A 23310-nucleotide genomic window follows, 5' to 3' on the forward strand; every position below is an offset into this window, starting at 1 on the left:
AGGGCGGGGCCAGGCACAGACCCTGCTATTTGGCTATTTGAGGGGAGGGCGGGGCCAGGCTGGAGCCTGCCTGCTGATTGGCCAACAACCACAATGGGGCGTGGCTTGAGGAAGCGCCTCAGCTCGGAGAGGGAGAGTTTTACAACATGCCTCATGATCTGATTGGTCCGTGGTGGCGACACGATCGGCGAGGGGGCGGGCCCGATGCGGTAGCTGCTCTGTGATTGGCTGGAGGCGGAGGCGGGTGTCATGGCGGCTCCCATCTGGTCCGAGCGGGTCCGAGAGCTGCTGAAGCAGATGAACAACTTCCACGAGCCCGGTACGGGGGCGGGGCCGTGCGGGGAGGGGGGCGCGTGTCCATGGTAACCGGCTCCTAAAGACAGCGCCCGCTGTGATCGGCCGACACAAAATGAGGCACCGGCCGCCCCTTTAATTCTTAAAGGGGAGGTGGGCGGGGAGTCAGCCGACAGACACTGCCGGCTACTTGCCTTCAATTCTTAAAGGGGAAGGAGCGGCGGGGGTGGAAAAGGAGCCGACAAAAAATAACAACGACTGCCCTTTAATTCTTAAAGGTGCGGCTGAGACGAGAGAATTGAGCCGACGGAAACGAAGGGTCTGTTGTTATTAAAGGCGCAGGGCGGGAATTCGGGATGAGCCCGTCACTCCTTAAAGGCGCAGGGCGGGGAGCTGGGAGGCTTGTGACCCGCTGTCACAGTTAAAGGGGCAGGAGGGAATCACAGAGCTAATTAAAGGGACAAGCGGGGGGCTCTGAGCCGCAGGGAGCAGGCGGGGGGCTCGGTGGGGCGGGGGGCTCTGAGCCGCAGGAAGCAGGCGGGGGGCTCGGTGGGGCGGGGGGCTCTGAGCCGCGGGGAGCAGGCGGGGGGCTCGGTGGGGCGGGGGGCTCTGAGCCGCGGGGGGCTCGGTGGGGCGGGGGGCTCTGAGCCGCGGGGAGCAGGCGGGGGGCTCGGTGGGGCGGGGGGCTCTGAGCCGCGGGGGGCTCGGTGGGGCGGGGGGCTGTGAGCCGCAGGGAGCAGGCGGGGGGCTCGGTGGGGCGGGGGGCTCTGAGCCGCGGGGGGCTCGGTGGGGCGGGGGGCTCTGAGCCGTAGGGTGTAGGCGGGGGGCTCGGTGGGGCGGGGGGCTCTGAGCCGCGGGGAGCAGGCGGGGGGCTCGGTGGGGCGGGGGGCTCTGAGCCGCAGGAAGCAGGCGGGGGGCTCGGTGGGGCGGGGGGCTCTGAGCCGCGGGGGGCTCGGTGGGGCGGGGGGCTCTGAGCCGCGGGGAGCAGGCGGGGGGCTCGGTGGGGCGGGGGGCTCTGAGCCGCGGGGAGCAGGCGGGGGGCTCGGTGGGGCGGGGGGCTCTGAGCCGCAGGAAGCAGGCGGGGGGCTCGGTGGGGCGGGGGGCTCTGAGCCGCGGGGGGCTCGGTGGGGCGGGGGGCTCTGAGCCGCGGGGAGCAGGCGGGGGGCTCGGTGGGGCGGGGGGCTCTGAGCCGCAGGGTGTCCGCGTTGGGGGCTCTGACCGTGGCCCTCTCCCCAGGCTCGTCCCGGGACCGGTGCCTGCCGTTCCTGGTGGCTGGGCAGCGTGTGGGCTCCGTGCCCGCCCCGGTTGCCCAGCGGCTCCAGGGCTACCCGGCCGTGTTCACCGTGAGCCCCGAGCCCGGCGGGCCCGGCCGCGTCGAGCTCCACCCGCAGCTGGCGTCCCACGAGGCGCGCACGGCCGCCGTGGGGCAGGTGCTCACGGAGCTGCGGGACCTGGGGGCTTTCCCCTGCCTGCGCGAATGGAGAGACGAGGTGAGAGGCCGGGCGCCCAGCACTGGGGGCGGGGCAGGACTCCTGGGTTCCGTCCTGGCTCTGGGAGGGGAGGGAGGCCTAGTGGTTAGAGCCGGCTGGGAGCCAGGACGCCTGGGTTCTCTCAGCTGGGCCCCTTGTCCTTGCAGCACTACGAGGTGATGCCCCGGTTCTGTGACCCGCCTCTGTTCAGCATGGAGCGTGCGGCCACCGGTGAGCGCTGGCGCGGGGAAGGGAGAGGGGCACAGAGGAGCAGTGGGGAAGAGCTGAGGGAGGAGGGGGGCAGGGAGGCGGAACAGCCTGGGGGGGCGAGTGGGGAGGGGAGGAGCTGGGGGGCCGAGTGACAGCCTGGGGTTACTCCCACTCCCCCAGGGTGGGGAAATGTCCCATCCCCGCCCCCCCCCACTGATTCTCCCTCCCCTCCCCAGCGCTGCTGGGGATTCGCTGCTACGGCACCCACCTGAACGGCTACACCCGGCGTGGGGGCCGCCCCTGCATGTGGCTGGGCCGCCGCGCCCTCACCAAGCCCACCTACCCTGGCCGGCTGGACAACCTGGTGAGGGGGTGCCGCGGGGGAGGGGTACGGAGCCCTGGGGGGCCAGAAGGAATCCCTGGCCCCATAGCAGGGGGGTGGTTCTGTGACAGCTGACTGCACCCATGGGTCTGCCCTTGGCAGAGAACCCGGGGGGGGGGGGGGACGTGTCTGACTCAGGGGGAGGTACCATGCCGGAGGGGCCCCAAGGGAGGTACCGCGCCAGAGAGGCCTGGGGGGAGGTACCGCGCCGGAGGGGCCCCAAGGGAGATACCACGCCGGAGGGGCCTGGGGGGAGGTACCGCGCCGGAGGGGCCCCAAGGGAGGTACCCCACATGCAGGGTGCTGCCCTCACTCCCTGCTGTCCCCCAGGCGGCAGGGGGCATCGCGGTGGGGCTGGGGGTGACGGAGACGCTGGTGAAGGAGTGCCAGGAGGAGGCCTGCATCCCCCCCAGCCTGGCAGCCCAGGCACGGCCCGTGGGCACCATCAGGTAAATCAGGGCGGGTGGGGTCATCCCTTCTCGTCCCCCCCCCCCCACTCTGACCCCCCCCAGCCCCTGGATCTGCCAGGTCAGCGTCACCATGTGGCCAAGGGGGGAACTGCATCTGCAGGGTGCTGAGCCCAGCACCATGGGGTTGGGAGAACCAGGCAGGGTCCAATGGGGCACCCCCCCACTGACCCCCTCTCCCCCACCCCCAGCTACACCTATGAGGACCATCGGGGCATCTTCCCCGAGTGCCAGTTTGTCTTTGACCTGGAGCTGCCTGAGGAGTTCGAGCCGCGCGTGGGCGACGGGGAGATGCAGGAGTTTTACCTGCTGGGCCTGGACGAGGTGAGCGCTGGGCAGGGGGCGCCGTTCCTTGGCAGGCAGAGCTGGGTGGGTGCTGTGCTGCGGGGGGCTGGGCAGGGGGCAGTGCAGGGCAGGGAGCTGGAAGGAGGCGATCTCCACTGGCAGCCAGGGCCGGGCATGGGGGGTGCTGTGCTGCCGGGGGGGGCAGGGCAGGGAGCTGGCAGGAGGCGATCTCCGCTGGCAGTTGGGGCTGGGCACTAGGGGGCACTGTGCTGTGGGGCAGGGTGCTCTCCCCTGGCAGGCTGGGCACTGGGGGTCAGGGGCATCCCTCCAGGCAGTCAGTGCAGCCGTTCCTGCCCTGCTCCACCCGAGGGAGGTTGCGTTGCTTATCGCCCATGGTGAAAGCACGTGACCGTATGCGTCTTAGGGAGCCCCATGCACCGTTGTGTGTGGCCGTTCCCCAGCTGCTCCGCTCCAGAGGTGGCTGCCTCGCCATGGAAGGCCACCCACCCTCCCGCCCACGGCTGGTCTCTCCTGCAGGTGAAGGATGCCATCACGTCAGGTGACTTCAAACCCAACTGTGCGCTGGTCGCCCTGGATTTCCTCATCCGGCACGGACACATCGAGCCTGATCACGGTGAGCGGCCAGCAGGGGCTGCGGGTCAGGAGAGCTGGGGGGAGCCTAGGGGGCTGGAGGTCGGGAGTGGGGCTCCGCACCAGCCTCTCAGCCCCTGTTCTCCTCCCCACAGAGCCCCACTACAGCGAGCTGGTTGAGGGGCTGCACCGGCGCCTGTGAGAAGTCACCGCTCATCTCCACTTCCGGCACCCCGGCACAGCGAGCGCTGCTCCTGTGACAACGGTGCCAGGACGCAGGGCCCAACCCCTCAGCACCTGCCTGAATAAAGCCTGTCAACCCTCAGCTGCTGTGTGCGCCTGGCTCTGGGGGGTGCAACTCACACGGTGCAGGGCCCCTCCCCTCCAGCAGGGGGCGCAGGGACACACACAGCATGCAGGGCCCCTCCCCTCCAGCGGGGGGCGCAGGGACACACACAGCGGGCAGGGCCCCTCCCCTCCAGCAGGGGGCGCAGGGACACACTGTCATTTTCCTCCTTTAATTAAAAAAAAGTTCATGGTCCCCCCTGCGGGGGAGTCTCCGGGGCGGGGCCTCACTCAGCCTCATTGAAGCGGGTCAGCATGGTCTTGTGCAGCGTCTCGCGGTACGACTCGGCCGCCGAGACCCCGTAGGAGCTGCCGCGGGCCCCCAGGCCGGAGCCGCGCACTCGGGTCTGCGCCTGGGGAGGGGGAGACCTGGTGAGATCAGGGCCCTGCCCCTCGGAACCACCCCAGGGGCCACGGGGCTCCCCGCTCGCCCTGCCCCCGGTACCTCAATGGGGGTGACAATGCCTTGCTTCTTGCGGCCCAGCCCGCTGCCCTCCTTCCAGCCCATGGCCTGCAGCATGCGGCTCCCAATGTTATCGCTGCCCAGCCCGTCCCGCGTCGGCTGCTCAAAGTCTCTGCGGGGAGAGCAAAGGGTCAATGGGCGAGATGGGAACACGGCCACCTCTGGGGCGGGGCAGCCGGGAACAGCCCCACACAACGCCCCTCGCCCACTGCTGTGATGCAACCGCCTCTGGGGCGGGGCAGCCGGGAACAGCCCCACACAACGCCCCTCGCCCACTGCTGCGATGCAGCCGCCTCTGGGGCGGGGCAGCCGGGAACAGCCCCACACAACGCCCCTCGCCCACTGCTGCGTTGCAGCCGCCTCTGGGGCGGGGCAGCCGGGAACAGCCCCACACAACGCCCCTCGCCCACTGCTGTGATGCAGCCGCCTCTGGGGCGGGACAGCTGGGAACAGCCACACACAACGCCCCTCACCCACTGCTGCGATGCAGCCGCCTCTGGGGCGGGGCAGCCGGGAACAGCCCCACACAACGCTGCACAGGGACAGTTCGATCAGCACTCAGATGCTGCCACCTCTGGGGAGGGGAGCTCCTGGAGGGCAGAGCTCCGCCCTGAGTGGGCGGGGCAGCATGGCAGGGGCGGGGCTTACACAGTGGCAGGCATGACAGCTGAGTACTTCCTCTTCTTGGGCTCCGGGGGCTCGGGGACGCCGTACTTCTCCCTGCGCTCCGCCGCGCGGTCCCGGTACTTCATCTGCTGGGGAGGAGCCCGTCAGAGCCAAGGCCAGCCCCCGCCCCGGGGCCCCCACCCCTCCCTGGAGTCAGCGACCCCCAGCCCCCTGCATTCCTCCTTCCCCACTGTCCTGGTGCAGCATGGCCCCCCCATCATCCCATCCACCCCCCCGCTGTACCCCGCCACGCCGGCCCCCTGCCCACCTCCATGTCGTTCTTCTCCAGCGCCTCCAGCTCCTGCTCAGACAGGTGGGCGCGGCGGTGAATCTCCAGGTTTTGCTGCAGTGAAAGGAGAAGGTAGGTAGGGAAACCCCCGTCGCCCCCCCTGAGGGGGGGAGCTGAATTGGGGCTAGCACCCCCTGGAGGGGACAGGCCCCAGGCCCCATTCCCCACCCCCCTGAGCCAGCCAGTCCCTGCCCTGGGGCTGATGGGAGCCGGCGCCCCCTGGAGGGGACAGGCCCCTGCCCCAGTCCCTGCCTGTCCCTGGAGGAGACAGGCCCTGTGCCCCCTGCGCACACACCTTGTGCAGCCCGGAGAGCTGCTGGTGGCGGATCAGCGCCTCCTTGCTGGGGAACTGCCGGCGGCAGAGCAGACAGGCCAGTTTGTGCCAGTCCGTGAGCTTCTCCTCCCGGTCGGACGCCCGCTCCGGCTCCTCCTCGCTGTCGCTCTCCCCGCTGTACGCGGCCACCAGCCCCCGCGGCGGGCTCTGCGGGGAGACAGCGCCATGGGGCCCCTCACCACTACACGCCACACCCCCACCGAGCCAGGAGAGAACCCAGGAGTCCTGGCTCCCAGCCCCTCCTCTCCCCCCACCAGGCCAGGAGAGAACCCAGGAGTCCTGGCTCTCAGCCACCCCCCCGCTCTAACCACTAGCCCCCACTCCCCTGCCTGAGTCAGGAGAGAACCCAGGAGTCCTGGCTCCCAGCCGCCCCTGCTCTAACCACTAGCCCCCACTCCCCTCCCAGAGCCGGGGAGAGAACCCAGGAGTCCTGGTTCCCAGCCCCCCCTGCTCTAACCACTAGCCCCCACTCCCCTGCCTGAGTCAGGAGAGAACCCAGGAGTCCTGGCTCCCAGCCCCCCCTGCTCTAACCACTAGCCCCCACTCTCCTCCCAGAGCCGGCAGGGGAGCCAGGCATCCTGCAGCACAGGGCACTTACCAGCCTGTCGTCACTGGCCAGCTTGGACAGGTCCAGGGGCGTGTGCTGCCTCTCTGCCAGCGCCCCCTAGGGGAGAAGCACAGCGGTTGAGCTCAGCCAGGGGCCCTGGCGGGTTCGCCCCACACCCAGCTCGCCCATCGGACCCCATGCTGGGGGGTGTGTGTTGGGGGCAGGGCGGGGGGGGAGCAAGGGCCTAGAGCCAGGGTCAGGCAGCTCAGCTCCACGGCGGCAGCGGGCCTGGGGGGGGTGGAAAGGGCCCTGGGGTTCCCCCCGCCCCGGCAGTACCTTCTTCTCCAGGATGGCGTAGCCGGCGTCGGCCGTGGCCGACTCGCGCCGCTCGTCCTCCCGCAGCGAGCTGATCGGCTGGAAGCTGTTCTTGAAGTTCTCCTTCTGTTTGTTGAGGCTGCGGGCCCAGCGCTCCATGTCCTTGGCGATCTGCGGGGGGCAGGGGGCCGTCAGTGGGGCACTGACCCCATTGGGGGGGGAGGGGAGAGCTCGTAGACAGGCTGCAGGATTCCCCTTCGCTTTCCGTCCCAAGCTTCTGATGCTGGTCCCCAGCAGCCCCACCCCAGAGCTGGCTGCATCTCAGCGCCGAGCAAGCTATCCCCATGCAGCGTTATATGCAGCTGTTCCGCAGCTGCCCCGTCCCAGAGCTGGCTGCATCTCAGCACCGTATGAGCCATCCCCATGCGGCGTTATATGTAGCTGTTCCGCAGCTGCCCCGCCCCAGAGCTGGCTGCATCTCAGCACCATATGAGGCATCGCCATGCGGCGTTATATGCAGCTGTTCCGCAGCTGCCCCGCCCCAGAGCTGGCTGCATCTCAGCACCATATGAGGCATCCCCATGCAGCGTTATATGCAGCTGTTCCGCAGCTGCCCCGCCCCAGAGCTGGCTGCATCATGCCAGCGAAGGCTGGGCTGGCAACACCTCTTCCGCATCTACAGCCAAACTGCTTATCAGGCTGGATGGAAAAGGGGATCATGCAGCTCCCTCTGGGGTGGGGAGAACCTCTGCTTTCAGTGGGTGGGGAGAGGCCCTGTCCTGCCCAGACGCCCAAGGGGGCCAGGGCAGAGTGCTCCCAGAGGGCAGGCAGCACCCACCTGCTGAGCTGTTTTGGTCTTGTGTTTCTCCTTCTTCTCCTTGCCCTCCTTGCCGCTGCCCCCAGAGCCATCCTTGTGGGCGTCGGCGCCCTGGTCGGAGGCTGGCACGTAGGTCCTGCGCTCGCCGTCCCAGTACAGGTACTGCTGGCTCTGTGCGTTGTAGTAGTACTGTGGGGCCGGAGAGACGGGGGGGCGTCAGGCGCTGCAGGCTGTGTCTCCCCTCCCCCCTCAGGCTACACCCCCCCACGCCAGCTCACCTGGGAGTTGGGGTCGTAATAGAGACCGGTCAGCGGGTCGTAGTAATAGCCGGAGGTTTCGTCGTACTGGTAGGTGGAGACGTCTGGGACGGCTGAGGGGGGCAGAGCGGGGCTCAGCCGGGGGGGCCGAGAAGGCCGACATCTCAGCCCCCCAACACCCCTCCCGACATAGCAGGTCTTCCCCGACAGCCCCCCACATCCCCCCCACACCACAGCCCCCCAACCCTCTCCCAATATGGCGCCCCCCACATCATCCCCCGCAAAACACGGCCCTCCAACCCCCCCAAGAATCCCCCAAATCCCCCCAATGTGGCGCACACCCCCTTGGAGCCCCCACATCATCCCACATGAAGCACAGCCCTCCAACCCCCCAATACAGCACAGACCCACGGACCCCCACCAAGGCCCCGCCCCCGAGCCCCCACTCACGGTACTGGCCGTAGGGCTCCTGCGGCGTGGGGGTGGGCAGGGGCAGGCCGGTGATGGGGGCGGGGAGGGCGGCGCTGCTCGGCTGGGCCGGGCTCGGCGTCTCTGGCTTCAGCACGGCCGGGGACACAATGGTGTAGGGCTGGCTCTGCGGCAGGACAGCGGCAGTGGGGAGACGGCCGGGAGAGCCCCCCGACCCAGAGCAGGGAGGAGAGACCCCCCCCACAGCCCCGGGCAGCCCCCGAGCAGGGAGGGCAGACCCCCCCCCTCACACACACCCAGAGCCCCGGGCAGCCCCCGAGCAGGGAGGGCAGACCCCCCCCTCACACACACACCCAGAGCCCCGGGCAGCCCCCGAGCAGGGAGGCCAGACCCCCGCCCCGAGGCCAGGCCGACAGCCCTACCTGGGCAGTGGCGGCGGTGCCCTGGGTGGTGCCCGCGGTCTCGGCCCCGCCAGGCGGCTGGTACACAACGGGCACGGCGGTGGTCTGGGCAGCGTGGGGGAAGCTCTGCAGGACGGGCAGCGAGTCGATGCCCGGCACGCCAGGCTCCAGGGACGGCTCTGCCACTGCCAGGGGAGAATGGGGTGAGAGGAGGCCCCCAGAGACCCACAGCCCAGGCTGGAGCCATGCAGGACTCCTGGGTTGTCTCCTCAGCTCCAGGAGGGGAGTGGGGGCTAGTGGTTAGAGTGGGGAAGGGCGGGGCTGGGAGCCAGGACTCCTGGGTTCTCTCCCCAGCTCAGGATCCCAAGACACTCTAATGCTTCTGAGTGAAGCAGGCGGGAGAGGGGAGAACCCCACAGAGCCCCATGGTGGGGGTAAGAGGCTGCCACAAGCCAACCTGACCACAACAGGGGATCCAACCCCTGCCCCGTCCCGGCCCCCAGGCGGTGGGAAGGTGGCGCGAGGGGCCGGCCCCATGCCCCGCACCTGCTCTCACCTGTGGCTGCGGCCTCCCCGTTGGCGCCGGGCTGGGCCGGGGAGCCCTTCAGGTAGGCGTGGGAGTAGAGGGCCGGCTCTGCGCCGTAGGCCTCCTCCTGCTGGTAGTAGGCGTAGTCGGCCGGCTGCTCCTCGGAGGCCGCCCAGGCCCCCTCGCTGCCCTGTGATGCCTGGGGGCAGAGGGCAGGGTGAGGGGGGCAGAGGGTACCACCAGCCCCCACCCCTTGGCTGCCGTGGGGGCAGGGACCCGGTGCCAGGTGTGGGGGCCTGCCGCCAGCCAGCCCCATCCAGCCTGGAGCCACATAGTGCTGCTGCAGCAGGGACGACCAGGGTCCCCCCCCAACACTCCTGCAGCAGGGAGTCCCAGGGATTAACGGTGCCACGCCCCACCCTCACGGCAGGGAATCCCAGGGGTTAACGCCCCCACGCCCCTGCAGCAGGGAGTCCCGGGGATTAATGCCCCACACCCACACCCCTGCAGGAGGGAGTCCCGGGGATTAACACCCCCCTATGCCACTGCAGTAGGGAATCCCGGGGATTAATGCCCCCCACCCACACCCCTGCAGCGGGGTTACCTGGGAGATGGCCCACTGGGCTGCAGCGATAGCAGTGCTGGCGACAGAGGCGGCGCTGATCCGGTTACTGTCGGAGGAACCCATGTCCCTGTGGGGGGTGGGCACGGGAGCTGTCAGTGTGTGGGGTGCGGTGGGGTAGGATGGGGTGGGGCCCCACATCCCCCGCCCCTCACTCCCCTGCACTCACCGCTTGGAGCCCTTGGCAAACTCCACGTTGATGGTCTTGCCGTCAATGTGCAGCGGGGGGTGCAGGGCCTGCAGGATCTGCAGCAGCTGGGCTGCCTCCTGGTGGGACAGATGGGGTGAGATGGGCCCAGACCCCTACAGGCCTCTCCACCCACCCAGTCCCACCGCCCTCCCCTCCCAACGCCAGGAGAGAACCCAGGAGTCCTGGCCCCCAGCGCCCTGCTCTAACCACCAGCCCCCACTCCCCTCCCAGAGCTGGGGAGAGAACCCAGGAGTCCTGCCCCCCCCCCCTCCCCAGCGCCGGGAGGGAACCCAGGAGTCCTGCCCCCGCCCCCCCAGCGCCGGGAGGGAACCCAGGAGTCCTGGCCCCCACCCCCCCCCAGCGCCGGGACGGCCCCGGCGGCTCACCACGATGGTGGCCAGCTGGATGAAGGCGAAGCCGCGGTTGAGCTGGGTCTGCTTGTCTTTGATGACGCGGACGTTGGAGGCGGAGAGCACGGCGTAGGGGGCCAGCGCCGCCAGGATCGACTCCATGGTGCTGTGCGGGTTCAGGTTCCGCAGGATGATGGCTGGGCGGGGGGGGGGGGCACAGCGTGAGGAGGGACTGGAGCCACCCCCAACCCCTGCCCAAAGGCCCCGCCCCCTCCCCCCTGAACAGCCAGGCCCCACCCACCGGCAGCAGCCAGGTCCCGCCCCCTTAGAGTCCACCCCAATGTTAGGCTCCACCCCCTTGGGGCCAACCCACTGCCAGTCCCGAACAATTCCTCCCAGGTACCCTCCATCCACCCCACCCCCTCACCACTCCTACCCTGCCCCCCGCCCCCCGCAGCCCTGCCCCCCACAGCCAGCCCCCTGCTCCCCACGACCCACCCCCCATTCCCCTGCCCCCCACAGCCAGCCCCCTGCTCCCCACGACCCACCCCCCATTCCCCTGCTCCCCACGACCCACCCCCCATTCCCCTGCCCCCCACAGCCAGCCCCCTGCTCCCCACGACCCACCCCCCATTCCCCTGCTCCCCACGACCCACCCCCCATTCTCCCTGCCCCCCACAGCCAGCCCCCATTCCCCTGCCCCCCACAGCCAGCCCCCTGCTCCCCACAGCCCACCCCCCATTCCCCCTGCCCCCCAAAGCCAGCCCCCTGCTCCCCACAGCCAGCCCCCCGCCCACCACGACCCACTCCCCAGCCCCCCACAGCCAGCGCCCTGCTCCCCACAACCCACCCCCCCTTCCCCCTGCCCCCCACAGCCAGCCCCCTGCTCCCCACGACCCACCCCCCATTCCCCCTGCCCCCCACAGCCAGCCCCCTGCTCCCCACCACCCACCTCCCATTCCCCCTGCCCCCCACAGCCAGCCCCCTGCTCCCCACGACCCACCCCTCATTCTCTCTGCCCCCCACAGCCCACCCCCCACTCACTGTCATTGGCGTTCTCAGCGCAGGGCTCTGACGCCTGGGCCAGGGGCTGGGTTGCTGACAGCACCGAGGCCTGGTAGGGTTGTGGCAGGGGCAGGAGGCCCTGACTCAGCTCCCGGCCCGACAGCGCCACCAGCTGGTCTAGCCGACTCCCTGGGGGCAGCTTCTGCTCAGCCTCTGGGTGGGGCAGAAAGCACGTATTAACCTGCAGTACTCCCCGCTGCAGGGTCTGATGGGGGGGGGGATAGCTCAGCCAGGGAGTTAACATGCGGGACTCCCCGCTGCAGGGTCTGATGGGGGGGGGATAGCTCAGCCAGGGAGTTAACATGCGGGACTCCCCGCTACAGGGTCTGATGGGGGGGGGGGGAACAGCTCAGCCAGGGTGTTAACCTGCGGGACTCCCCGCTGCAGGGTCTGATGGGGGGGGGGGGTAGCTCAGCCAGGGCGTTAACCTGCGGGACTCCCCGCTGCAGGGTGTGATTGGGGGGAATAGCTCAGCCAGGGCGTTAACCTGCAGGACTCCCCGCTGCAGGGTCTGACGGGGGCTGTTTCTAGCTCACCTGATTTGGGAACGCCACATTTAAAGCATTTCTCCCTTCGTTTGAAATTCTGCACTCCACACTGAAACAGGAATTAACGAGAGACTCTTAATGGAGAGCACCCCCTGCTGAGCCCCCCGCCACACTCGACTCTGACTGCCCCCTGCCAAGTCCCCCGCCACGCTCCCCGCAGCACAGCACCCAGCCCTGACTGCCAGGGGAGAGTGCCCCCTTCCCAGCCCCCCGTCCCGCAGCACAGCACCCCCCAGTGCCCAGCCCTGATTGCCAGGGGAGAGCGCCCCCTGCCCAGCCACCCGTCCCGCTCCCCGCAGCACGGCATCCCCCAGTACCCGGGGAGAGCGCCCCCTGCCCAGCCCCCCCGTCCCACAGCACAGCGCCCCCCAGTGCCCAGCCCTGACTGCCAGGGGAGAGCGCTCCCTGCCCAGCCCCCCGTCCCGCAGCACAGCACCCCTTAGCTCAGTGGCCATCGCCCCCAGATCACAGCCCCCCTCCTGTACCTTGCTGCAGAGCCAGTCCTCATTGATCTTGGGCTTGGGGTCGCTGTAGTGCATGGAGACTTTCTGGCCCAGGATGCTGAGGGAGTGCTGCCGGGGGAAAGACACAGCGGTGAGAGCCGGTGGGTGGCGGGGGGGCACCCGTCACTGCCTCAGCAGAGAGAGAGAGAGAGATTTAAACCCTTCTGCTGAACGGATGAGGGAGGGAGGGAGGGAGGGGCCGCAGGCCCGGAGAGGTCTGGGTCTCGGCTACGTGGCTACCACAAAGCTAACCTGTGCCGGCCCAGCATTTGGGGCTGCCGGCACGGCCGGCTCCGAGCTACCAACGGCTGCTAGGATGGAGGGAGCGGATGAGAGAGAGAAAGAGAGAGAGAGAGAGAGAAAGAAAGAAAGAGAGAGCAGCCATGATCCAAGACGCCCGCGCGGCACAACGCCTGACACCGCTGGGAACCACCGCTGCATGCCCTGCTAGCCAGCGGCTCCTCCGGTGACCTCTGGGCCACCACCTCGGCATGGCCCCCGCCCGCCCCCACCTCCCGACACCTCGGCCTAGCTGCTCTGCCTACGGCCCTGCCGGGGCCTGATCCGACGCCCTCTCGCCGCGCCGCCTCGACCCTCTCCTGCGCAGCGCCCCGCTGCCCCCACCCCACGAAGCCCAGCCTCTCGGCCACGCATGGCGGCTCCCACTGGGGACGCCCGCCACGCGCTCGGCCCGGCTAGGAGAGGAACGGAGCCGCGCGGGTCGAGGGGCGTTGTCAAAGCCAATTCCAAGCCGCCAGCTGGCCGGGGAGACCAAGATCTCAGGGATACGGGGGCCTGGAGGCTGGTCTGACAGGCGTTCGCTCTTCTGCCCAGGGGCCTCCTCCGGGTCCGGTGGACACAGACTTAAGGAGGGCTGACGCCGGGCGCCCTCCCTGCCCTAGCTCCTGGCGCTGGCACTGCCGCGGGAAAGCTCGCAGCCTGGCCCCCCTGTGGGGGGCTGGGGATGGAGTGACCCACTGGAGGGGGGCCAGGTGCCAGTGTCAGGGCCCTGCGGCATGAAAAGGGGCTGGTGCCATCTCTCAACATCCTCTTCTGCCATGCGCTCCGCCGCACTGCCGCCCAGTGCGGGCCAAAGAACCCAGGAGTCCTGGCACCCACTGTTGCTGCTCTAAGCACTAGACAACACTCCCCTTGTGGAGCCATGGAGAGAACCTAGGAGTCCCAGCTGCCAGACCCCCTGCTCTAACCACCAGCCCCCACTGCCCGCCCGGAGCCAGGCAAAGAACACATGCGTCCTCATTCCCAGCCACCCACCAGAACACACTTGTCAGAGACACAGAGAGAACCCAGGAGTCCTGGCTCCTGGTCCCCATGTTCTAAGCACGCTCCCTCCCAGGGCTGGGAAGAGAACCCAGGAGTCCTGGCTCTCAGTCCCCCCTGCTCTAGCCACTAGACCCCACTGCCCTCCCAGAGCCAGGGAGAGAACCCAGGAGTCCTGGCTCCCAGCCCCCTGCTCTAACCACTAGACCCTGCTCCCCACCCAGAGCTGGGGAGAGAACCCAGGAGTCCTGGCTCCCAGCCCCCTGCTCTAACCACTAGACCCCGCTCCCCTCCCAGAGCCGGGGAGAGAACCCAGGAGTCCTGGCTCCCAGCCCCCTGCTCTAACCACTAGACCCCGCTCCCCACCCAGAGCTGGGGAGAGAACCCAGGAGTCCTGGCTCTAAGCCCTAGCAAGTCCCTAAGGGGGTGGGGGGTGACGCTCTCCCTGGGGGGCTGGAGCAGGCCCAGGCATGTGGGTCGGGCGGTAACAGGAGCAGTACTTGTGGGGGTCAAGTGCGGCAAAGCAACCTGATTGGCTTCCATCCATCGGGTAGCGTCCTGCAAGTGATTAAACTCGACGAAGGCGAAGCCGCGGCTCTGACCTGGAGGACAGCATTCAGATACAGACGCAGTGTGTTAGTCAACAGATCCAGCCAACATCACGCACCCTCTCGCTGCACCCCTTGGGGCGGGGCTGGGGGCGCGGAGGGGGCACCCTGCCTGGACACGGGGTGGGGGCAGGGGAAGCACCAGCCACGCAGCAGAGGGGCTGGGGACACAACACGGCCCCGGAGTCCTGGCTCCCAGCCCCCCACCTCTAACCACTAGGCCCCAGCCCCCTCCCAGAGCCCAGCTCCCTCTCTACTTGCCCACGCGGCCTCCCCAGAGCATCGCTCTCCCATAGGGAGAAGGGGCTCCAGCCCCCCACCCTGCCGCTCAGGGCCCTAGGACCCGGCTCTGCTCACAGGCTCCCCGTAGCACCGCACTCCTAGTGTCACGCTGGGGTACTGGTGCCAGGGCAGAGCACCCCCTGCAAAGCCCCCCCGCCCTATAGCAGCACCCGGCCCTGACTGCCAGGCAGAGCTTCCTGCCTCATAGCAGCGCCCCTCAGCGCCCAGCCCTGACTGCCAGGGCAGAGCTTCCTGCCCCATAGCAGCGCCCCTCAGCACCCAGCCCTGACTGCCAGGGCAGAGCTTCCTGCCCCATAGCAGCGCACCCCCCAGCACCTGGCCCTGACTGCCAGGCAGAGCTTCCTGCCCCATAGCAGCGCACCCCCCAGCACCTGGCCCTGACTGCCAGGGCAGAGCTTCCTGCCCCATAGCAGCGCACTCCCCAGCACCCACCCCTGACTGCCAGGGCAGAGCTTCCTGCCCCACAGCAGGGCGCCCCACAGCGCCCAGCCCTGACTGGCAGAGTGAGCACACCCTGCCAAGGCCACCCACCCTACAGTGCAGCGCCCCCCAGTGCCCGGCCCTGTCTCCCAGGGCAGAGCACCCCCTGCAGAGCTTCCTGCCCCATAGCAGGGCGCCCCCCTGCAAGGCCCCCCTGCCCTACAGCGCAGCACCCCCAAGTGTCTGCCAGGGGAGAGCACCCCCTGCCCAGCTCCCTGCTCCCATCCAGGTCTCTCTGTCCCGTCGCACAGATCCCCTTTGCCTTTAGCTCGGCCTGGCTGAGGGTTCCCAAGCTAGTCCCTGCTGTGCCACGCAGCTGCCTGCTGGGGGCAAGGACTCCAGTGGGGCAATCAGCGGTTCCTGCCCCCCCGTCCCCCCCACCTCTGCTGAGCTACGTGGGACAAACCCCCAGAGAAGAACCGAGCGAGGAGGCTCCAGATCCCAGGATGCAGTGCTCCAAGCAATGGGCCAGTGCATGCTGGGAAACATCTCCGCAGGGGGCTGTTCCTTGAAAGGGGGGGCGGGGGGTTTGCTGAAAGTTGGGCTCCGCTCCACAGCGTCCCCGTGAGGCCTGGCACAACACAGGGCTAATGCAGATTTAAAAATATAAATATCTACACACCCTGCTTTGGAAGGAGCGAGAACACTGGCTCTGTGTGTGTGCGCGTGTGCGAGAGTGAGTGTGCGACACACACCAAGGAAATACCTTCGAGACAACAGCCAACTCACCTGTTCAGCCCAGCCCAGCCTGGCCACGCGCTCCCCAGAAGGGCTGGCCCAGTGCCGGCGTCCCCTAGCGCCGGCTCGCTCTGGGAGCAAAGTGGGCCGCAGCAGAACCCAGCCGCGGCCTCTAGCACGGCTCCGATCCGGCCAGGGTTCGCGCCCAGCAAGGAGAGGGCGGGAGGGGCACGCGCCCGGCCGAGGATTCCTCCGCGCTCCCCGAGGACAGGGAGAGAGAGCAGCGAGGGCGGGATCCGCCTGCAGACGGACCGAACCGGCCCTGCTCTGCACGGACCCGCGGGCAGGGGGCTGGTACCAGCCAAAAGCCTGGTGTGGGTTGGGAAGCACCAGGGCCTGGGCGGTTTCTGCCAGCGAGAGAGAGACACCGAGCGCGCGCGCCGCAGGGGGAACCGCCGCAGGCTCCCAGCCGGGACCGGGGGGCAGGAGGCAGAACTGGGAACAGGCGCTCACCTGAGGCTTTGTTCCGCATCAGCCGCACCTCGCGGGGCTGGATCCCGTGCGCCTGCAGCTGGGCCCGGATCTGGGGGGGGAGCACACGGAAGGGGCACGGTCAGCACCGTCCCCCTCCAGGGTACAGACAAGGGGAAACTGAGGGAGAAGGCGCCACTCATGACATCCTGCGGCTCCCAGCACCCTCCCTCCCCACAACCACTAGACCCCACTCTCCTCCCAGAGCCAGGGAGTCCTGGCTCCCTGCACCCCTCCCAAGCACTAGACCCCACTCCCCTCCCCGAGCTGGGGACAGAACCCAGGCGTTCTGGTTCCCAGCCCCCCACACCCAGACCTACGTCATTCTCGGAGGCAGACTGGGGCAGCATCCTCAGCATGACGATGCTGCTGGCCTTCTGCTCCTCCTCTGGCTCGGGCCGGTAGTCCTGATCGCGGTAGTCCCCGTCGCCGGGGTAGCCCAGGGGCTCGGTGGGGCTGTCCCGCTTGCGTTGAGTCTCCGACCCCGAGGAGGCCTCGTAGGAATCCTGGCGGGAGAGGACAGGGTCAGGGCAGCCCGGCGCTCGCATCCCATCCCCACCCCTGACAGAGAGGCCCGCCCAGCCCCACAAGGCTACGGCCCCCGGGGCCGGAGCCCACCTCGGCGCTCTGCTCCTCGGAGGAGTCGTACTCGTTAGCGGCCTCGTGGCTGCTGAAGTCGCGGGGGTACGAACGGTAATCCATGTCCCGGTAGTCGTGGTCTCGCTGGGTCCGCCCGTCCATGCCGTCATCCTGGGACCGGTCAGCAGCGCCATATCGGCCCGTCCGGTCCCCACGGCCACCTCTGGGGAGAACGAGGGGTGTAGGTTCAGCCCCACGGGCTGCCAGGGCAGAGCACCGCCTGCTGAGCACCCCTCTAGCGCCCAGCCCTGCCTGCTAGGGGAGAGCACCCCCTGCCCTGCAGCACAGCACCCCCCCAGCAGCCCCAGCCCTCCCGGTACAGGGGTGCACGGGCCCATTGGCGTGGGGAGATGGTACCTCCGTTCGTACTCCATTGCCTCCTGCAGCGGGTCAGTGCTTCGGAACAGGCCGGGCTCTCTGGTGGGGACTCACCACACAGCTCTGCCGCTGGCCGTGTCCACGAGCCCTGAGGGCAGAGAGAGCAGAGGGGGCCTCAGCATGGCCATCCACGGAGCAGGGGGAACGAGACCCATGAAATCAACCGAGTAGTGCCAGACACAGAGCATCAGGGGCTCAACGAGGATCCTGACACCGCCCCTGCTCGCCCAGCCCTGGGATCCCCCCAGCCCTGCCAGTGCCCCTCACTCCCGACCTGCAGCCCCTGCTCGCCCAGCCCTGCGGCCCCCCAGCTCCGCCGGTGCCCCTCACTCCCAGCCTGCAGCCCCTGCTCGCCCAGCCCTGGGTTCCCCCCAGCCCTGCCGGTGCCCCTCACTCCCAGCCTGCAGCCCCTGCTCGCCCAGCCCTGGGGTCCCGCCAGCCCTGCCAGTGCCCCTCACTCCCGACCTGCAGCCCCTGCTCGCCCAGCCCTGGGTTCCCCCCAGCCCTGCCGGTGCCCCTCACTCCCGACCTGCAGCCCCTGCTCGCCCAGCCCTGCCGCCCCCCAGCTCTGCCGGTGCCCCTCACTCCCGACCTGCAGCCCCTGCTCGCCCAGCCCTGCCGGTGCCCCTCACTCCCAGCCTGCAGCCCCTGCTCGCCCAGCCCTGGGGTCCCCCCAGCCCTGCCAGTGCCCCTCACTCCCAGCCTGCAGCCCCTGCTCGCCCAGCCCTGGGGTTCCCCCCAGCCCTGCCAGTGCCCCTCACTCCCGACCTGCAGCCCCTGCTCGCCCAGCCCTGGGTTCCCCCCAGCCCTGCCGGTGCCCCTCACTCCCGACCTGCAGCCCCTGCTCGCCCAGCCCTGGGACCCCCCAGCTCTGCCGGTGCCCCTCACTCCTGACCTGCAGCCCCTGCTCGCCCAGCCCTGGGTTCCCCCCAGCCCTGCCAGTGCCCCTCACTCCCCGCCTGCCGCCCCGGCTCGCCCCGCCCTGGGTTCCCCCCAGCCCTGCCAGTGCCCCTCACTCCCGACCTGCAGCCCCTGCTCGCCCAGCCCTGGGGTTTCCCCCAGCCCTGCCAGTGCCCCTCACTCCCGACCCGCAGCCCCTGCTCGCCCAGCCCTGGGCTCCCCCCAGCCCTGCCGGTGCCCCTCACTCCCGACCTGCAGCCCCTGCTCGCCCAGCCCTGCCGGTGCCCCTCACTCCCGACCTGCAGTCCTGCTCCCCCAGCCCCGGGGTTCCCCCCAGCCCTGGGGTTCCCCCCAGCCCTGCCAGTGCCCCTCACTCCCGGCCTGCAGCCCCTGCTCGCCCAGCCCTGGGGTTGCCCCAGCCCTGCCAGTGCCCCTCACTCCCGACCTGCAGCCCCTGCTCGCCCAGCCCTGGGGTTCCCCCCAGCCCTGCCGGTGCCCCTCACTCCCGGCCTGCAGCCCCTGCTTGCCCAGCCCTGGGGTTCCCCCCAGCCCTGCCGGTGCCCCTCACTCCCGACCTGCAGCCCCCTCCTAGCCCAGCCCAGAAGCTCCAGGTTCCCTCCCCAGGGATGTCGCCCAGCCACAGCAAACCGCTCCCCCAGAGGAGAGAGAGAACAACTCTCACAGCACAGACGTTCACCCCAGCGCTGACAAATCGGGGCCCTCATTGGGGGAACTTCCTGGTCTGCCTTTCTCCGCTGTATCAGAGCCCTTCAGCACCCAGGGTTTCCTTAGACCCCTCGCAATCTTTCTGAGACACTAACGATCCCATTTGCACTTTTGGCCACGGCATTGCTGTGGGAGCTTCGTCTCAGCTGCCTGTCCACTCCGAGGCCCAGACCCTTCAGGGATCCATTCCCACGGGTACGGCCTGCAGACCAGGCTCCTGGAAGTATTCCTAGAGGCCTCTGGCTGGATTAATGCAGGACCAGTCCCTGAACACCCCCCCCACCACCACCAGATTTAGCAGCTCAGAATTCATCCCTCAGTCTGGCTCCATCCAGGGGACTGGTCCAAAACTAATCAGGCAATTGACCAGTCACATCCCAGGCAAGTATTTCAAAGCGCTAATTTCTCACAGCAGTAGCGCCACGAAGAGAACAGAATAAGGCTTTCTGGTTTCTGCGAGGCTTCACCTCACAGAGTTCCCCGAGTTATTTTAACTTTAAACAACATGACACACCAAAATGAAGCACTAAAAAAACCCAACCACAGTACCACGATGCAATCAAAGAGGTAGGACACCAGTTACATCCCGGGTGTCTCGCTGGACTATCGAACCAGATTAGATCGTGTTCCAACAGGTGGTCAACCGACCGACTTCCCAAACGCAACGAGTGCACGATACGTGCAATCCCCAGGGTAACACACACAATTCTCCCCTTAACAGCAGGTAACATAAGGGGAGCAGCCAGCCAGTCCCCCTCCCCTGGGGCTGGATCGGAGCTGGTGCCCCCTAAAGGGGAAAGGCCCCAGGTCCCATTTCCGCCCCCAACCCCACCCCGAGCCAGCCAGCTTTGCAAGCATGCTGCCCCACGCAACATAGGCTGCCATTTATTTAGTTCATCCCAGCAAGTAACAGTAGTGAGCTCTGAACTGCAGGCTACAGATCCTGCCTTCACTGCGAGGGAGGGGGGTGCTACCCAAGCTCCACCTTGACCCCAGAGCATCCCCCCCACGCAGACTGATTCTTCCAGGCCCCTGGGTTGCTTTGCCCCAAACTCCCTGCAACGCATGCAGGGGCTGGTCTCTCCATGTGCTAATCATCGTTATTGATTATTTCTATTGCAGGAGCCCTGAGACCATGCCCACGTCCCTCTGCAATGCCAGAAGGCCAGGCATCACGGCCACGCCGTGGCCAGTGCACATACACAGAGCCCCTCTGCTCAGCACGCGCTCAGCACGCCCCCGCCCCGGGTACCCGGCTCTCTGCACCCTGCTAGCAATACAAAGCCCGCCTGTCTATCCAAGATCAACTCTCTTCCACCGAGGCTGTGAAGCGGTCACAACCGATACCGAGAGGGCAGGAGCCTGCAGAACTGGCTCTGAACCCCGCCAAGCACTCTGCGGTTCGATTCCCCGCACGGATTTCTGCAGGCCCACCGCACCTCCTACCAAACGAGCCGCGCTTTCTGGGGCTGAGCTGCCAGGGATGAAGCCGGATGGAAATGGGGAATCTCTCTCCCCCTCGGCTCCAAGCCTGCAACACCGAGATCACGCTGACAGGATACTCCCGTAAAGGAGGCTCTCAGCTGTGCTCTGGGTGAGGCTGCCTGCGAGCACCTCTGGACTCCAGGTCGCTCGCCTCTCTGGGCTCAGCTGCTGAACCTCGCAGCAGCTGGGAGAGGATAAAGCCAAAGCCGCGGGCGCGTCCCAGGTCTGAGCCAGCCTGGGGTAGAGGACAACAGAAACCCCACCAAACCAGGTGTTACAACGCAGGAATTTTCTGCAATAGTTTCCCAATGCCTATGCATGCCTCAGGTTCTCTCCGTACTTTGCACTCTACCCAGTGGGGGTGGACGGGTTAACAGGTTGCTCTTGGATCAAAGCTAGAGACACGTCATGTGAGAGCCTGGGGTGGAATGAAGGGGTCTGGACTGGTTGAAACAGACCCCTGGGGGCACCGGCCCACTGTCTAAAAGCTGGGGCGTAGCACCCATCCTGGGGCTCCGTGACACCAGGTCCTTCTGCCGATAGATGAGTCCCGGGTAGATGAAGCAAACAGGCCGGGGTCATGCAGGGAAACAAACGCTGAGCCTGTGAAACTCACTGCCACAAGGTGACACTGAGACAGGGTAAAAATCAAGGGTGGGGCAATTCTAACAACAAGGCTTCAAAACCACAAAGCAAGGCCCCTGCACAAGCCGGCCTCTCGCAAACGGGGGCTCGGAGGAGACAGGGCATCCGGTCACAATTCCTTGCCCCTTTCCTCGGCAGTACCTGGTACTGGCCCCTGGCCGAGACAGGATATGGGGGAGTCGGCGGGGAGGGAACATGGTGTAGGGAGCATCCTCTCCTAGCCACCTGTCTCTGCTCCCCCTCCAGGCCTGGCTGCACCCCGGCTCTGCGCTGACCTGCCGCATAACCTCAGCCAAGCCAACTTCCCCCCTCGGGGCCTCCACAGCCCAGCATGGCGGGGGACGCCCGATCCAGGCCAGGGTCTTCCCAGCGCCTGGCACGATGTGGGGAGGGAGCCCCCAACCACAGTCTAGACTCCACCTCTGCTGGCCCTATGCTGACCAGACCGGGGTATTTTTATCTAGAGTCCAGCTGTCCGGCCACCCCCCACCACCACCACCAGGGTGCTCCCGCGCCTCCTCCTCCCTCCCCTCACCGGCCTCACCCACTAGCTGCCTTCCCCCACTTGGAGACTCCCACCAACCCCCAGCCCAGGACCCCTCCCCGTTCCCAGACTCTCCCCCCAGCCCCCTCGCTCCTCCCCCAACCCCCAGCCCAGGACCCCTCCCCGTTCCCAGACTCCCCCAACCCCCAGCCCAGGACCCCTCCCCGTTCCCAGACTCCCCCCCCCCCAGCCCAGGACCCCTCCCCGTTGCCAGACTCCCCCCCCCCCCCAGCCCAGGACCCCTCCCCGTTGCCAGACTCCCCCCCCAGCCCAGGACCCCTCCCCGTTCCCAGACTCCCCCCCCCCAGCCCAGGACCCCTCCCCGTTCCCAGACTCCCCCCCACAGCCCAGGACCCCTCCCCGTTCCCAGACTCTACCCCCAGCCCCCTCGCTCCTCCCCCAACCCCCAGCCCAGGACCCCTCCCCGTTCCCAGACTCCCCCCCCCCCCAGCCCAGGACCCCTCCCCGTTCCCAGACTCCCCCCCCCCCCCAGCCCAGGACCCCTCCCCGTTCCCAGACTCCCCCCCCCCCAGCCCAGGACCCCTCCCCGTTCCCAGACTCCCCCCCCCCCAGCCCAGGACCCCTCCCCGTTCCCAGACTCCCCCCCCCCCCAGCCCAGGACCCCTCCCCGTTCCCAGACTCCCCCCCCCCCCCCAGCCCAGGACCCCTCCCCGGTCCCAGACTCCCCCCCCCCCCCCCCAGCCCAGGACCCCTCCCCGTTCCCAGACTCCCCCCCCCCCCAGCCCAGGACCCCTCCCCGTTCCCAGACTCCCCCCCCCAGCCCAGCCCCTCTCTCACTCCAGACCCCGCCCCCCGGCTCCTCCCCCACCCACAGGCTCCCCAGACCACAGCCCAGCCCCCTCCCCTCTCTGCCAGCTCGCCAGGCCACGCCCCCATCCCCCAAGCTCCTCCCCCCTCTCCCGGGCCCCCGACCACGCGCCCCTCCCCCCACAGGCTCGCCAGGCCACGCCCCCCAGCGCCCCCCCCGGCCCCCTCGAGGCGGCGCTGACCTGGGCCGCGGGAGGCCGCTGGCCGGGCCGGGCCGGACCGGAGACCCCGCTCGCTCCTCGCGCGCGCGCACCCGCCGCCCGCCCGACACGCAAGATGGCGGCGGCGCCAGCGGCCGAGTCCTGCCAACTCCCGGCGGCGGAGAACGAGGCCACGCCCCCCGCGCGCCGGCTCCCCCCCCACGCCGCGCGCCCATTGGCCAGGGCGCCCCGATCCCATTGGACGGGAAACCTGCCGCTCCGCGCGCGCCGGGGAGGTGGAGCCGCGTCAAGTCGCTCCCACACGCGCTCCTGGCACCACCCGGAGCCTCTTGAGGACCCGCCTCCACTGGCAGGGGATTGGTTGGACCGGGAGCCGGCCCGCCTCTGCTGGCAGGTGAATGGTGGAGCGTGCACAAGGCCCTCCGCTGATCATTGATGATTGGTGGAAGCGTCACAGGGCCCGCCTCTTCTCGCAAGGGATTGGTGCAGCCTCCCACGGGTCCCGCCTCCCAATGGATCATTGACCAGCCAGGTCATGACCCAATAGAGTGACCTCACGGATCACTGCATGTCATATAACGACACGACGTGACGAGTATGTTGCGTCATCAGTGTACGTTGGGTAGTGACGTCATCACGCAGCGAGCTGTGAAGGTGTGCAGCAATATAGCCAGATGACGTCACTGGATACAGTTGTGACGTCATCGTGGGGGCACTCCTTCTTCAGGGGCCCCAGCTGCAGGATACGTCATCCACAC

The 23310-nt window shown here is 68.5% G+C and overlaps 2 protein-coding genes across 3 annotated transcripts; one reads left to right on the plus strand and one right to left on the minus strand.

The window, feature by feature from the left end:
• Nucleotides 1-112: 112 nt before the first annotated feature.
• LOC123349866 (nudix hydrolase 20, chloroplastic-like) lies at nucleotides 113-4023 on the plus strand. Its single transcript, XM_044988121.1, has 8 exons — nucleotides 113-319; nucleotides 1531-1784; nucleotides 1931-1994; nucleotides 2210-2337; nucleotides 2686-2804; nucleotides 3014-3146; nucleotides 3645-3741; nucleotides 3854-4023. The coding sequence occupies exons 1-8, from the start codon at nucleotides 250-252 to the stop codon at nucleotides 3898-3900; spliced, it is 912 nt and encodes a 303-aa protein (XP_044844056.1). The 5' UTR covers nucleotides 113-249; the 3' UTR covers nucleotides 3901-4023.
• A 187-nt stretch (nucleotides 4024-4210) lies between these two features.
• Nucleotides 4211-22724, minus strand: RBM10 (RNA binding motif protein 10). 2 transcript variants are annotated; one of them, XM_044988016.1, is made up of 24 exons: nucleotides 22574-22724; nucleotides 17243-17351; nucleotides 16865-17048; nucleotides 16567-16752; nucleotides 16229-16298; nucleotides 14175-14248; nucleotides 12348-12434; nucleotides 11851-11911; nucleotides 11294-11467; nucleotides 10286-10446; nucleotides 9879-9976; nucleotides 9692-9779; nucleotides 9118-9286; nucleotides 8583-8746; nucleotides 8182-8326; nucleotides 7753-7844; nucleotides 7496-7663; nucleotides 6679-6828; nucleotides 6394-6459; nucleotides 5757-5942; nucleotides 5441-5515; nucleotides 5155-5258; nucleotides 4489-4618; nucleotides 4211-4396 (listed from the first exon to the last, which is right to left on the minus strand). In XM_044988016.1, the coding sequence occupies exons 2-24, from the start codon at nucleotides 17257-17259 to the stop codon at nucleotides 4271-4273; spliced, it is 2775 nt and encodes a 924-aa protein (XP_044843951.1). In that variant the 5' UTR covers nucleotides 17260-17351; nucleotides 22574-22724; the 3' UTR covers nucleotides 4211-4270. The 2 variants fall into 2 exon arrangements, with proteins under 2 accessions (XP_044843951.1, XP_044843950.1); XM_044988015.1 differs by having other exon boundaries at nucleotides 5155-5261.
• Nucleotides 22725-23310: the final 586 nt, after the last annotated feature.

The sequence above is a fragment of the Mauremys mutica genome, chromosome 15 (assembly GCF_020497125.1).
Source record: "Mauremys mutica isolate MM-2020 ecotype Southern chromosome 15, ASM2049712v1, whole genome shotgun sequence".
Taxonomy (NCBI): Eukaryota; Metazoa; Chordata; order Testudines; family Geoemydidae; genus Mauremys; species Mauremys mutica.

Coding starts and splice junctions, on each gene's coding strand:
- LOC123349866 (XM_044988121.1), top strand. CDS start 250: ATGGCGGCTCCCATCTGGTCCGAGCGGGTCCGAGAGCTGCTGAAGCAG. Junction 1,785..1,930: donor TGCGCGAATGGAGAGACGAG/GTGAGAGGCCGG, acceptor TTGTCCTTGCAG/CACTACGAGGTGATGCCCCG. Junction 1,995..2,209: donor CATGGAGCGTGCGGCCACCG/GTGAGCGCTGGC, acceptor TCCCCTCCCCAG/CGCTGCTGGGGATTCGCTGC.
- RBM10 (XM_044988015.1), bottom strand. Junction 8,747..9,117: donor CGGGGAGGCCGCAGCCACAG/GTGAGAGCAGGT, acceptor CTCCCCTGGCAG/TGGCAGAGCCGTCCCTGGAG. Junction 6,460..6,678: donor ACGCCATCCTGGAGAAGAAG/GTACTGCCGGGG, acceptor CTTCTCCCCTAG/GGGGCGCTGGCAGAGAGGCA.